The sequence below is a fragment of the Spea bombifrons genome, chromosome 6 (assembly GCF_027358695.1).
Source record: "Spea bombifrons isolate aSpeBom1 chromosome 6, aSpeBom1.2.pri, whole genome shotgun sequence".
Classification (NCBI taxonomy): Eukaryota; Metazoa; Chordata; class Amphibia; order Anura; family Pelobatidae; genus Spea; species Spea bombifrons.
The window spans coordinates 21041471-21057236 of record NC_071092.1 but is presented as its reverse complement, the minus strand read 5'-3'; the positions used below and the strand labels follow the sequence as shown (position 1 = coordinate 21057236).

At 38.1% G+C, this 15766-nt stretch overlaps 1 protein-coding gene across 2 annotated transcripts in view; it reads right to left on the bottom strand.

Annotated features, from left to right (window-relative positions):
* Positions 1-3392: 3392 nt before the first annotated feature.
* Positions 3393-15766, bottom strand: part of TCF20 (transcription factor 20) — a 62548-nt gene continuing 50174 nt past the window's right edge. For both annotated transcript variants that reach the window (XM_053469045.1, XM_053469046.1), the window contains 3 exons: positions 15500-15549; positions 6450-6542; positions 3393-3652 (listed from right to left, as the gene is read on the bottom strand). In XM_053469045.1, coding sequence (XP_053325020.1) covers positions 6495-6542; positions 15500-15549 — 98 coding nt within the window. In that variant the 3' untranslated portion in view covers positions 3393-3652; positions 6450-6494. The remainder of the gene's footprint in view (positions 3653-6449; positions 6543-15499; positions 15550-15766) is intronic.

Sequence of the window (15766 nt, the reverse complement as noted above, 5' to 3'; positions counted from 1 at the left end):
TCGTCTTCCGGCGAACATGAAAACGAACACGAAGAATGCGTTTTCGTGTTCGTTCCGAAGAAAGGCCGAAGAGAAGACAGAGTTGGTAAAACGTAGGCGAAGATGAAGACACACACCACGAAGATCTTCGTGATGGTCTTCGTCTACCACCCCCCCCTTCTAACTTACCTTGTCATTGCGGCAGTTCACGGAAGTGGAAATCCGCAGGTTCGCCATCACGGGTTACAGGGCAGTGCGAATGAGCCTATTGGTCGCCTACAGGGACCTCCTCTGGCATCAACCAATTGGTTGATGCCAGTGGAAGACCCTGCGGGTGACCAATAGGCTCACTCGCACGGCCTTTGTAAGTTGTAACCCCTGACAGCGAACCTATGGATTTCCGCTCCCGTTAACCCCTTCGATGCTGCGTTAGATAACCGGAGCGGAAATCCGTAGGTTAAAGTGCCGTGCAAGAGACCAATAGACTCATTCGCACGGCCCCTTAACCCTTTTTAAAAAAGTTAACCCATAATAAAAGTTAACCCCAATGCTGCAACTTACCCGGCAGATCCCACTGGTCTCCCTGTTCTATCAGTTAAATGTCCGTACGAGCGACTTTATTGGGCGCTGGTACGGAGATTTAACTGATAGAACAGGGAGGCCAGTGGGATCTGCAGGGTAAGTTGCAGCATTGGGGTTTTAAAAGTCTGTACGAGCGACCAACAGAGTCGCTCGTGCAGACTTTTAAAACCTCAATGCTGCAACTTACCTTGCAGATGCCACTGGTCTCCCTCCCTGTTCAATTAGTTAAATGTCCGTACGAGCGACTTTATTGGTCGCTCGTACGGACATTTAACTAATTGAACAGGGAGGGAGACCAGTGGGATGTGCCGGGTAAGTTACGGCACCAGGAGTTTAACAGTCTGTACGAGCGACCCCATTGGTTGATGGCAGACGAGCCCCTGCTGACGACCAATAGAGTTCCTCATACGTACATTTAAACTCCTGGCGCCAGAGCTGCATTAACCCCGTATTAACCCCTTAACCGGGAAAACGAAGAAAAACCGAACAGGAAGAATGTCCACAAATATTCGCCCGAAGAGAAGACAAGAAAAGGCGAATATTCTAAGATCCCCCCCCCCCCCGAAGACGAGCACGAAGACGAGCACGAAGACAAACACGAAGAGCCCCCTGGTGCCCGAGTCTAATTTCCTGGTATCCCGGTGCACCAGTCCAGGGTGGGTGGGTCACCTTAAGCAGTGGATGAGGGAGGGAGTTATTCTTGGGGAAGATACACTCAAGTTAATTTAATCACCCCCACCCTACTGTGCGCAAGGTAAAAGGGGGGCAGGGGTGCTTTTTTAGTCTGTATTCTTTCCTATTTGTGTATATTTATGGAGGGGTAAGTTCTTACTAAATCTGCTTTCCTTCACTTAAAGCTTGCAAAATGTAACCCCTTAAGGACAATGGGCGGTCCCTAAACCCATTTAAAACAATTCATTTTGTCATTTAGGGGTTAAATGTGTGCCTCAAGTATTAACAAGTGAGGGCATGTGGCTTTAGTAGAAACTGGTCATTTACAATCTACACAATGACTGAACATAAAGTATACTATGAAAACCATGATCTACTTTCTGTCTTGCTCAAAAAGTTTCAGTTTTGTGTGTTGTCTCATGCATCCATATTACCTCATCCAGTTATCTTGTGATGCAATAAGTGTATCTTGTTTACAATTCCGATTGTGACCCACCATGAGCCCAGTATAACCCCAAAAGAGCAACGTGGTAGAACAACATTTCCAAATGTTGGGGTTTCCTAACCACCGCACAGTTTCATGGATTTTTGGCTAGGTCCTTGTCAGGCACATGGAGCATTTCCGGCCAGGTTGAGCCCCCCCCCCCATTGCCAGCTAGTTCATGGGAATCTGGTTAGGGCAGATCAACAGGAATTTACAGTCACCCTGTGCCCCCAATGACACTCATTTACACATATGATTCTCTGAGTGTTGCAGATTTTAGCTTTTCTCACAAACTAGCTTTTGTGATGCTTTTAAATATCTTAGAATCCTGTGTCAAACAAATGTACAGCTCATTATACAGAATATGGAGACATTTATTGATCTCCACTGACCTCTGCTGGTTATAACCACTGGTTGAGCCAACAGCTATGCTTTTCTACTACATGTGGATCCATGTGACATATGGATTCACACGCATCACAATATAGTAATTAGAAAATACCACAACAGTCATAATTTATCTTAATGACAATATGATGCATTCTCATTCATAATATGTGTAATTTTGATTGTTTCCATCAACTGAGGGGGGGGGGGCTCAATTTAGGAAACACACTGCCAAATATAGAACTGTGGTTGATTTATACTGATTTTGGAAGACTTCTAGGTAAATGTAATTCTTTGTAATCCGCTTATCATATCTCAGTTCTACTGGTATTAAGTTAGGGTCTTTTGAATAAAACCAATAAAACATAACAAATTAAGTTAAAAGAGGTAAAGAAAACACCAACACAGCAGGCAAATGTATGGAAAACAAAATTAGCAAAAAGGCAATAGGTTAAAATGAACTTTATTAGGTTTATTTTTTTGGTCATTTTTAATTTTTTTTTTCTTAAAAAAAAAAAGTTCATTCCCCCTTGTGAAACACCAAAACTTCAAATATTAAAGATTTCATGGTTGAAATGAAATGCACAGGAAAGGCACCTCCCCACCCTAACATCTCCCTCATTTTTTGTTCATGTGGGCCAATGCACAAGTAATATTAAAAAAAAAGTGTGTGTGTGTGTATATTATATATATAGATATATATAGATATATATATATATATATATATATATATATATACACACAGTCATTAAAAGGTCTATTTAATGTTAAAAAAAAAATTTAAAAAATTGGCAGAAAAAGAAAATGTTCTCTTTTGACCAACTTTTTTTTTTACAACACATTTCAGCTTGCTGAAGCATTTTGTATTCAGTGATTTTCCAATGTAGAAAAAATATGAATGTACAGCTGTAAAGTAAAAAGTAAATAATATTCCAAATGTGACGCAGTTTGAAGGTTTGCATATGAAGATCTGATTAGATTCTTCTATGTGATAAGACTTTTACATGAAAGGCTACCAATAATTATGCAATTAATGCAGTTCAGAAGTTCTGTCGCAAACATGAACATTAGAGAATATACACCAGCTGTGCATCAAGATTTCTGATCCCACATTCTGAAGTTTCAATTTGCAATAGCTCTACAACATACTGAGCACTGGTCAATAGTGAACAAAATACATGATTTAGCTTTGTTTTTTAAAGCAATATTTCAGCTCAACCATAAAAAGAGATTCAACGCGCCTTTCATCTCAAAGTCTTTTTCAGACTAAAAATATATTTATATATAGTTGTATTTTTTTTCCTTTTTTGTATTAATACTTCCCACATTGTGTTAAACAACCCATGTCCCTTATTCTGGGATTTAGATTGCATTGTGTAGACAGCGAACATCTTCTGCTGACATCCTTGGTAACATTGTAAGTCCACAAAGAAAATGTCCAAACTACACAGGACAAATCCCGAGAGAAGGTGGTGTCCAGAGTGAAGATGAGGAAGATATTTTCTCTGCACAACGGCGTAAGGACCCTTTTTATTTTAAAAGCTTTACCTGCAGGGAATACACAAAATAAAAATTATAAAATTAAAAGTTTATAAGTCAAATATTGTCTGTGAATAATTTGCTCAATTCTATTCAAAACTAATTTCAGGAGTAACATTTGGTAAAGAAACATACTGTAAACTAACAGATGAAATGACAGAAACCTAATTTTCAAAAATGCAGTGCTTTAAAATAGTTGCCATTTATCACTGCATATGCAGTGATGAAAGTTTAAATGGAGTGAGTTGCAAGCAATCACTAGGGTGGATAAACACTACTAAACCCCTTCATGACAATGACTGTTTTAACATTTTTGCCATGCTTGTGTTCAGCTGTAATTTTCTTTTTCCCCCGTTTACTGAACCACACCAGTTATATATTGTTTTTTTTAGGACAAGAAGGGCTTTCTTTAGATCTTATTATTCTGATTATATCATTTCCTATTAAAAAAACAAACAAACTATAAAATATGGTATAAAATTTGGATTTGAATTTCTGATTTTTACTTGAAAAATCTTTTACTCATCTATAAAAGCTAATCAAAAAAACTGCTAAATAAATCCTAATTGTCCTGGGTTTAGAATACCCAATGTTTTCATGTTTTTTTTTTTTTTGTTTAATTTTTTTGCTATTTTCTGCACGTTATGTTTTGCTATTTCAAAACCATTTTTTCCAAATCTGGTAATTCTTCCCCCATGTGCTATTTCGGGTATCTTTGAAGCTGGCCAATGCAATTTACCACCATCTAACCATATATTTTTGAAGACTACACACCCCATGGTATTTCAAATGCTAGTATTTTAACTATTTCCATGCACTAATTCTACCACCAGTCTTGGTCAAACTTTGTGGTATGCGTTTTTTTCCCACATACACATTTTTCTCCAGGTCCTGGTATATGTCACTGTTACAAAACACCCCAATGTGTTCAGCAACATCTCCTGAGTACAGTGATACCATCCATGCATTGTTGTTTGGGGCAAAAGGGCCACATTTTTCAATGTTGAACTTTGACATATGGTGATACACTGCCCATGCCCTATTTGGTACATTTTTGAGCCTGGCCAATTCACTGTGCCCAATAAAATCATATATTTTTGAAAACTAGACAGCCCAGGGTATTTCAAATTCTGGTATTTTAACTCTTTGCATGCACACATTTTACCACCAGCCTGTCAAAATTGGAGCAATATTTTTTTGTGTGTTTTTTTTCCCCACACATGTACTTTAGGCATGAATTTACAGCTCCTGGTATATGTCACCGTCACACAACACCCCATACGTGTTCAGCAACATCTCCCGAGTAGAGTGATGCCCCACATTCATTGGATTGTCTGATCTTTGGGGGGCTAAAAGGCCACATTTGCGTGTGCATTTTTCAAATTGGAAATTTGTCATCCTTCCCCCTGTGTGAATTGGGACATTGTTAAACCCGGCCAATTCAATGTATCCATCAAATCATACATTTTTTATTAGTATATATATATATATTTTTTACATTTTTGGAACTGGAAGGTTCCCCTGATGGAAACTTTTTTTTTTTTTTTTACATGTTACCATTCTTTTACATTTTACTAATCACATTGTGATTAGAAAGCTGGGCTCCATTAACTTGCATGGTTGAATGCAGTACCTGTAGCCAGAGTTCTCAGGAGGGTCTGGAGAGACCGTCTTGGAAACTTTGCCAACTTCTTTATTCGACTTGGCGCCATCTCGTGAGTGGCAAAATCTTAGTGGCAGCTGTGACCACTCTCTGGGGTCCTGGGGTGGCTTGAAGTTTAGGAGGCGATAGGAGGCCATACGGTGTATGGAGGACATTGACACTTCAGGGAGGGGCCAGATATGGCCCCTGATGCCGATCTCGGAGGCATTACAGCAACACTGTTTGGGTGCAGAAAGCAAACAGATTGCTTTTTACACCCGTTTAAAGCCATGATGGGCCCAGACTGTCAATTGTTGTCAAGGGGTTAAAATATTTGTCTTACATACTCCAGATCCCACCCGCAAAAATAATAAAAAATGTAATGACAGCCAAAATGCAGTACATTGTGATGTAATAAAATACAGGCAAACATTCCTTTAAACACTTTTTTTAGTCAGTGGTGAGCAATTATCCAAATTATTAATTAATCTTCAAACTTGAGCTTATAAAAAAAATGTTAGATAGTAATTGCTTACACATATTAACTGGATCTATTTCAGCATCCCCTTAACACTGCAAGATATTCTAATCTGGGTTCAATTCTCTCACTATCTAAAAGTAAATAGATCATCTAACATTTTACAGTTGGTAACCCTAGACACACAGGTAGGCCAACACAACAGTTGGCAGGATGCCCCTTAGGAGGTACCTGTACGACCTGACTTTTTTGATCAAGGGCAGTCCGCCCAAGCACTTGCACACCGTTATAATATGACTCAATCTCATGATCAGGTATTCCCTTCCAGTATTTGTCAATGCTGACACTCACTACAAGGTCACTGTCGGGCAAGAGAGACCCAGTAGGGTCTGTCTAAATTCAGCTGGGATCTCAGATGGCTCCCCATGCCTGCTGATCCCACACATTGAACACGTAATGAAAACAATAAATAAACTTTATAGGAAGCCCAAAGAGACTCCTTTCACAATTCACAGTGTTAATCTGCTACAAAAAGTTTTATCTTTTAAAGTAAGGGTAGCTATTAAGAGATATACCAATTAAACTGCCTTAAATGGCATTTGTTTGTACATATGATGTTAAACACAGTTATCTACATAAATGTATCCAACAACCCACTAAAGAATCTGATGGGAGCTGCTACTCACCTGTGCTTGAATTTACTTTTCAACTTTAGGACTTATGCCCCCCCATCAGCCCTGTTCAGGCGGTTCTGCTGACATACCCTTTACTGTCTTGTTCTGAAAGCAGGAAAGAAAAGTGGTAAAAGGAGTGGAAAAAATATATGTGGATGCAGAAGAGGAAAAAAAAAAAAAAGAGTGAAAAAAAGAGAAGGTAACCTAGTAAAATACTAATATATCGATCATGACTCATGCTCACAGTGATAACTGGACTCTGTAGGTTTTGTTACAAGTCTCCTTGCTTGAGCGACTTTTCTTGGCAGTATCCAAATGTTGTGATATAGCTTCCACTTCCAAATTGCTGATCCAATTGCGCTCATTGGTACATCCAAACACATATTATTTTGTACCATTCTCCTAACCTAAGCATTTACATTACTTTCCCTCTAAGTAGACCCACGGTCTGATAAAATACCATTCAACATTGGGGTTACTTCAAACTTGTCAGCAACTTTAATATTGTGATGGCAATTCCCTTGATCTTCCAGGGCACAGGAATTAAATACTTAAGAAAGCAATAGATTTTCATTTTGTTTTTATTTCTTAATAAAATTTGACAAAATAAATGAATATGGTGTAAGGAGGAGGGTTTTGGCTTCTTGGAGAACTGGGCTGTTTTTGCACTTGGGTACAATCTTTATAGTCATGACAGATTGCACCTGAATGTAAGAGTGCTAGGGGATAGGATGGCCAGAAGGTTGGAGGAGTATTTAAACTAGGTAATGGGGGAGGGACCAAGGAAATTAAATAGGATAGGAAGTAAACAGAAGGAGTATACCTCTGTTATCTCTGTTACTTTTTTTATATATTTTTTATATATTTTTATATATGTGTCAATACGTTCCTGCTGTAAAACGGATGGACGTCTGATATACACAATTGGAAATATTTTTGTAATTATTTTTTGTGAGTTACACACAGTTTATATTTCTGGTGGAAACTACTCACATGGTTGTCACTATATAAATTTAATATTTGTTTTTGCGCAGCACATTTATTTTTATTGTTTTTCTTGTGGTATAGGGGGTTGTACCTTTAGTGTTTGCAGCACTGTATAAAGCACTTTTCTACAATAATATATTCTTTATATTATATTTTTGTGTACACTAAGTCACACATTTTAGAGCCTGATCACAATTTGTATTATTACTGTTCAGGAGGGACACATGAATTGGGAAACCAGGATATGGAGGATCAGCTTTTTTTTACAATTTGAAAAAGCTGCACAGCAGCAAAATGTTCTAGTCATAGGATATTTGAATTACCCTGACATTGACTGGTATATTGGGGCTAGTAATTCAGTTAAAGGGAGGAGATTTTTGAACTTGTTGCAAGACAACTACATGTCTCAGTTAGTAGAGGCACCTACTAGGAAGGAGGCGTATTTGGATCTTCTGTTAACCAACAATGTAGAGCTGTTTTCAAATATTCACGTACAGCAACTGGGAAGTAGTGATCATAATATGGTGCAGTTTGAAATTAATCGTAAAAAGCAAACTGCTGTAACTGTCACCAAGACAGTTAAGGACATTGTCATGATTAACTCATATAACGGAGTGAATGCATGGAAGGGTAACCCAGCAGAGGTGGTTAGTTTCTTTGTTTAAGCATTCAATGAGTTATTCTGAGGTTGCTTTAATGTGTTTCTTTGTGCATGCCCTCTGTATCTGTTCTGGCTAGAGGTGTCATCTTCCAAAAGGACCCCTGTGGTGATTCATGGCCTAACAGATAAGGACCCTGAGTTATAGGAATTCCATTCCTATCTTCAGTGGAGGGGTTTCCATCACCTTTACCCCACCATAACTTATTGGCACATCAAAGATGGGAACCAATTCTTGGAAAAGGTGTCATATAATTGGACATGTGGTCGGAGGGGTGTTTTCTTGAGGCAGAGTCTGATTTAGGGGCAATGCAGCGACCTCAAAGCAGAACTCCATGAGATACTCTGATCGGAACATCATAAGAAACCATCTGGACTTAAGGAGTTCCCACAGGCCTGTTTATTGGAGAAACTCTCGAGTGAGGGTCCTGTGTTTAAGTCCCATTGTTTTTAAGAACTGTTTGCCGTTTTATTTTTATTTTGTATGTCTTGTTTTTGTAATTCTGGCACTGTGTAATCTTTGTCTTTTTGTTATTAAAATATTCATAATCCAAGTCTGTCTTTGGGCTCTAGTATTGATATCCACAAACCCTAAGAGAGGATAATACGTTACCATATTGTTATTAAGTTCTACAGGATATATATATATATATATGTTGTTTGCCCGGGGTGGGTTGATTATATATATATATATATATATATATATATATATATATATATATATATATATATATATATATATATAGATAGATATATATATATCTATATCTATATATATAGAGATAAACATTCTAATTCGGATTTCTCACGAATCCAGTATCAAAATCGTGAGTGGTGGCAGACTACCTGGGGGGATACAGGCAGGATTTGGGGGTTAATTTGGTGTAATTTATGCCTTGTTAAGGGGTCAAGTTAGTAAATCCAGAGGCCTGGTGCTATTAACCCCTTCATGCCCACGTCCTCCACACAGTCACGGCTTGGCAAGTAGTCCTGACAGACATGCTTGCAGAGAATTAACTGGGATGACCCCTTTGTCCACAGAGGACAGTGGAGTATATTTAAAACACAAAAATATATTTCTGCACACGTACCATTAGGAAATAAATCCACAAGAAAGAAACTAAAACCAATGTGGATGAATAAAAGTGTTAGGTAATACGAAAAAGTCAGAGGGCTCAGTGGCATCATATGTCAAGCAAAAAGGCTATTAGACTGGCTAAATTTAACAATGAGAAGATGATAGCCAATGAGAGCAAAACAAACCCAAAAAGATTTTTTAAGTACATTAATGCCACAACATTTAGGAGTGACAACATTTAGGAGTGACAACATTTAGGAGTGACAACATAGGAGTCCGGAGATGGTAAGTTAATTAGTGAGGATCAAGAAAAGGTAGCAATACTAAATGCCTTTTTTCATCTGTATATAACAAAGAAGAGCCACTATCTGCTGAGATGGCATACAGGAATAAATAGTGAACAATGATATCAGTAGGAAGCAGCATGGTTTTGTGAAGAACAGATCACGTCAAACCAATTTCATTACATTTTGTGATGTTGTGAGTAGGGATGCACCGAAATGAAAATTCTGGACCGAAACCGAGAATTCAGGATTCACATGGCCGAAACCGAACCTCAAAACGACCCCCGAAAATAACCACACTTTTATTAAAAGTAATACACCAAAATGGGACCAAAAAATGCAATAATATTAATATATAGATATGATTGTTAACAGCAATCAGACTCCTATCATGCAAAGTCAGCCAGTGAATGACGGAATCTAGGTATGCCTGGGCAAGATAGCAGTGTGATTGCTGTGTGTGTATGTATGTATATATATATATATTTATTTATTGGATTTTTGTCCAATTTTTTGTCAATTGTGTTATATATATTTTTTTGGGGTAAGTAACACACCAAAATTGGACAAAAATCCAATAAATATATATATATACACACACACACACATATATATATATATATTTTTGGGGTAAGTAACACCAAAATTGGACAAAAATCCAATAACATAATTATATATAAATATATATATATATAATTAACAGCAATCACACTCCTATCATGCCCAGGCAGCCAGCACATGCCAGAACCTGGGCATGATAGGACTATGATTACAGGCTCCCTATGCCATGCCACCCCCCACATATACTCATTCATTCCCTTAATCACACATACTTTCTCATACATCCTCCCCCACCCCCTTACCTGAACTGCAGAGGCCCTGCTGCTTCCTCCCGAACAACTTCTCTGGCCACGTCCCAAGGGGAAGAAAGAACAAAGCAGAGTCACGCGATGTGCATTCACATGAATCCGCTGGGTTCCTGCTTTTCCTGGCCAGGATGCTGCTGCCAACACGCAGGTAAGCAGCCCAGCCCCTGCGGACGATTATTTTCGGCCATTTTTTTTTATTTCGGCATTTTGCCTTAAATATATCGGTGCATCCTTAGTTGTGAGTAAATGTATAGATAAGGGTGTTGCTGTAGATGTTAATTTATGTGGATGTACGTAACACAAAAAGGGGAATTGAGGGTAAAGAAACATGGTAGAAAAACAAAAACTCCAGTCTTTAGTGCACAAAATACTTGGCCATGAAGGGGTTAAATATACTTATTTTCTTTTGCAACTAATACTATTTATCGCATTTCATGTTGTAAGTCAATGTATAGATCAGGGTGTTGCTGTAGATGTTGTCTATTTACATTTTGCAAAAGCATTTAACTGTTCCACACCAGCGGTTATCGTATAACCCCTTCAGGAACGGCGTTCTCGTACTGCATCTTCCCTTGAAGACCGCAGTTTTATTTAAATATTTTAATTCCGTGCTCGTGATTCGCTTTAAAGTGATCACGTGCACGGAATTGAGGGGGAGTGGAACCATTTTTCAGTGTTGCTGTGAAGCTGTAATTTTGTTCTCTCTCAATTTGTGCACCCACACACACATTATATATTTTTTTTTCCAGGACAAACAGGATACCATTATTTTTATCATATCTAATTTACTATTAAAAAAAAAATTATAAAATATGGCGATTTTTTGTTAAAAATTACCTTTTCTCACTTAAAAAAAAAATCTTTTACTCATCTGCAAAAACTATTGAAGAAACCTGCTAAATAGATTCTATTTGTCCTGAGTTTAGACATACCCAATGGTTTTTTTTTCTGCACGTTATGGGGCAAAAAGTATTTCAAAAGCTGGTATTTTAACCCTTTCCATGCCCTAGTTTTACCACCAGCCTTTGTCAAGCTTTATGGTAGTAAATCTTTTTTTCATTTTTTTCATACACGTACTTATATGCAACTTACACTCTTAAGGGCATTGCATTGGTAAAAGCAGAAAATGAGAAGGACTTGGGTATAATTGTAGAACATAGACTAAGCAACAAAGTACAGTGCCAGTCAGTGGTTGCAAAAGCCAGTAAGGTATTGGCATGCATAAAGAGTAATATTAAATCACGAGATGAAAATAAAATATTTACCTCTTTATAAAGCAATGGTGAGGCCTCACCTTTAATATGCAGTGCAATTTTGGGTACCAGTTTTAAAGAAGGATGCTATAGAGCTGGAGAAAGTGTCAGGGCGGGCTACAAAGTTAACTAGAGGAACAGAGAATTTTAGTTATAAACAAAGACTAGAAAAACTGAACTTGTTTTCACTTGAAAAGAGACATCTAAGAGGGAATCTGATCACATTGTACAAATACATACAAGGTCAGTATAAACAGCTCCCTAGTGATCTATTCACCAAGAGGTCTCTACAAAAGACACAAGGTGATCAGTTGAGACTTGAGGAAAGGAGATTTCAGCATAAGCTTAGGAAAGGGTTATTCACAGTAAGAACAATGAGAATATTGAACTCTCTGGTTTAAGGATGTTGTACTATCTAACTCTGTGGATAATTTTAAGAAAGGACTGGATGCTTTCCTGGTTAAGCATAACATAAAGGGCTACAACTGCTAAAAGGACCGTCGTATTAGAAAGTTGATCCAGGGAGTAATCTGATTGCCGCTATGGAATCAAGAAGGATTTTTTTCCCCTCTTGTGGCATAATTGGTAACTGCCCCATGTAGTGTTTTTTTGCCTTCTTTTGGATCAACTTTAGAACTAGGTATGTGTGAAAGGTTGAACGTCTTCTTAGACTAGATAAGATCGAGAAATGTTAAGTGGTAAAACTTCATCCCCAGCAGCAAATTAACTGCCAAGGGGTGAAGGGCAGAAAAGCCCATTCTCAATGGCAGTTGGAGGTGCAGGGCATGCAAGGTAACAGTACGCCTTCCCCCAGCAGCAGCTAAGGGTGCAGAGATGTGGGTGCCAATGCATCATTCCCAGCAGCAGTAAGAAGTGTATCGACACAAGGTGAATGCACCCCATCCTCAGTGGCAACTGGAGATGCAGTGATATAGGACTGTATTGTCTAATTTTAAACCGCAGGCAGAGATAGAGGAATGTGAGATGCTTGAGCCTCATCTTGAGCAGCAGGAAGGTGTACAGTGTTGCAAGGAGGTAAAGTCTAATTCTCATCTGCAGGTGGAGAAATGCATGGAACAAGTGCCTCGGAGAAGCAGAGCGATACACCTGTATGTACAGTAGCGGTCACTGAATCTTTTTTCCCCTCACATTGATATTTTGCAAGGTTGCTGTACATTTCTTGTATGTATTATATGCACAGATCTGTGTTGTCAACAGTACACTGATGACCCACCTGCATAGCTTTTCACATTTTTAAGACGGCAATCCAAAAGAGAACATGTAGTTTCACATATTTAACATATTTGCTACCCCATTCCCGTTTTGTCTTATCTAGCAAACTAGCAGGTTTTCTAGATTTTTATTAAGTAACAAACAAAATTATTCCCGCAAAAGTTCATGTTTCTGAATAGAATAAAACCCAGGTTATCATCAACACAATTTCCCTACTTACGTTAAATTGGTAATCTTAGCCAAATGATGCACGCATGTGGAATAGGATTGCTAGTTTGGTATGTGTATCTGCGTGCAGTTATACTTGTTGATAGCTTTTACATTGTAGCAATGCTCTGTATCCATGTGGTCTATTAACCCCTTAAGGACAATAGGGGTTTTTACTCGTAGTATATTGCGGGACAATGGCTCTTTTAACGTTTTTCGGTGTTCCTGTTTAGCTGTGATTTTCTTCTTTCTCATTTCGTGCTCCCACACATATTATATATTGTTTTGTCCAGGACAAACAGGGCTTTCTTTAGATACCATTCATTTTATCATATCATCTAATTTACTATAAAAAAAATGATAAAATATGGGGATTTTTTGTTAAAAAATTACTTTTTCTCACTTTTTAAACAGAAAACTTTTACTCATCTGCAAAAACGAATGAAAAAACCTGCTAAATATATTCTACTATTTGTCCTGAGTTTAGAAATACCCAATGTTTTTATGTTTTTTTGCTTTTTCTGCACGTTATGGGGCAATAAGTACAGGTAGCGTTTTGCTATTTCAAAACCTTTTTTTCCAAATCTGGTAATTCTTCCCCCCATGTGCCATTTCGGGTATCTTTGAAGCCGGCCAATGCAATTTACCCCATCAAGTCATATATTTTCAAAAACTAGACACCCCAAGGTATCTGAAATGCTGGTATTTTAACCCTTTCCATGCACTAATTTTACCACCAGCCTTTGTGAAACTTTATGGTAGTAAATTTATTTTGTATTTTTTTCTCACACGTTGTACTTCAGGTATAAATTTATTGCTCCTGGTATATGTCCCTGTCAAATAACACCCCAATATGTGTTCAGTAACATCTCCTGAGCGCAGTGATACCCCACATGCATGGGTTTGTAGGGTTATTTGGGAGGTAAAAGGCCGCCTTTGTGAGGTGTGTATTTTTTTGCCATTTAGACATCTGCCCCATGTCCCATATTTGGGACATCTTTGAACCCGGCCAATTCAATTTACCCCATCAAATCATATATTTTTTAATACTAGACAGCCTATGGGTATTTGTAATGCCAATATTTTAACTCTTTCCATGCTAGAATTTTTGTAAAGATAAAGAATTTTAGGACTTGCTTATTAAAAACTTTTTTTTTTTTTTTTGGTGACAGTGGGGATTTTTACATGTTACCATATTTTTTTAATTTTTTTTAAACATTTTTGACCAATTTTTTTTATTTATTTTTTTTTTTTTTTATTAGTAGTCACTTTCATTAGTGAGCTGGGCTCCATTGACCTTGCATGGTTGGATGCAGTACCTGCATTCAACCTGCAGGAGGAGCTCGAGAGTTCTCAAGAGGGTCTGGATAGACCCTCTGTGAACTCAAATCTATTGTTAATGCCATCCTGTGAATGACGGCAACGTCATTCACAGGATGGCACTTGTGGTTGCTCCTCGGAGCAATCACAAGGCGATCGGGGTAGGGGGGTGGTGTTGCTGACATGCCTCGATACTGAGGCATGTCAGTAACACAGTTTATGCTTAGGAAGCGATTCCGATCGCTTCCTAAGCAGTTTTAGCCGGGCGCCGCCGCGATCTTTGATGATCGGTGCGGCGGCGGCCATTTTTCTTCAGGGGAGGGCTGCCAGGGGCTGCCCTCCCCGGATCCACGGTTAGCCTCACTTGTGAGGCTTCCGTGGATGCTGCAAAGCCGCCGATCGCGGCGAAAACGCCGCGATCGCGGCGATGCAGCTGTTTAACGGCAGCCCGTACATGTACGGGCATTGTCGTTAACCCGTTGCACGGCAACCCCGTACATGTACAGGGATTGTCGTTAAGGGGTTAAGGATTTCTGGGAAACACCAAATCATTGCTGTTATGACAAATTACATTTTAGCTGGTTTTTTTTTATTTGGTGGATCCTTTCCTTAGCTGTAGAGGCCTAGCAGTGTAAACAAACAGGGATAAGACAAGCAAGGTATAATTTTGTTTTGAGTTTTGTTTTGAGGTTGGCAATAGATTAGCAATAGATTAGACTAACTAATTGTTACTAATTAATTAATTAATTGTAACTAATTGGCAATAGATTAGAGTAACTATAAATGATCCGCTGTGTATGAGATGGTGGAGGCAATATTTACCAAGATAGATAAAAAAAGAATACATGTATACAAGATTAATAAAGCCAAGACACTTCTTAGCTCTTGGAGAAAGCAAAACAAAACAAGAAAAGGTCATATGTGAGTACTTCACATGTCCACTATACAATTTAGTACTATACAATGTACTCTTATTTTGCCTCTATTGACTTTAATTTTATGATTAGTCCACTGCCTTGATATCGCATTTTCACTGGTTAGAACTATTGTATCTTTAAAAAGGGGAAAATATAAGTGGTTTATCAGTGAGTTAGTAGAATAAAATAAATTAAAATTATTCTAGCTCAAGTTGAACTATTTTAAAACAATGACTATTGATACACAATGCCTTACCTTGTGCTTGGGGCAGCGTACAGAGAAGTTCTCTTCATTCAGTAAACATTCTGGAAAAAAAGTGGGAAATATACAGAAAATGGTCAGCCAAACAGCATAACTGAGAAACAGATTTTTAAGCAGTAAACCTATTCAACTATTTTCATATGTATAACAATAATTGGTGTTGGCTAAAACATAGGTTTTAAAATGCAAAATAAACAGAATTTACACACCTGGTAAAACATATGTTCCAGCCTTCTCTTGTTCTGAATAGTTAAGTCATGG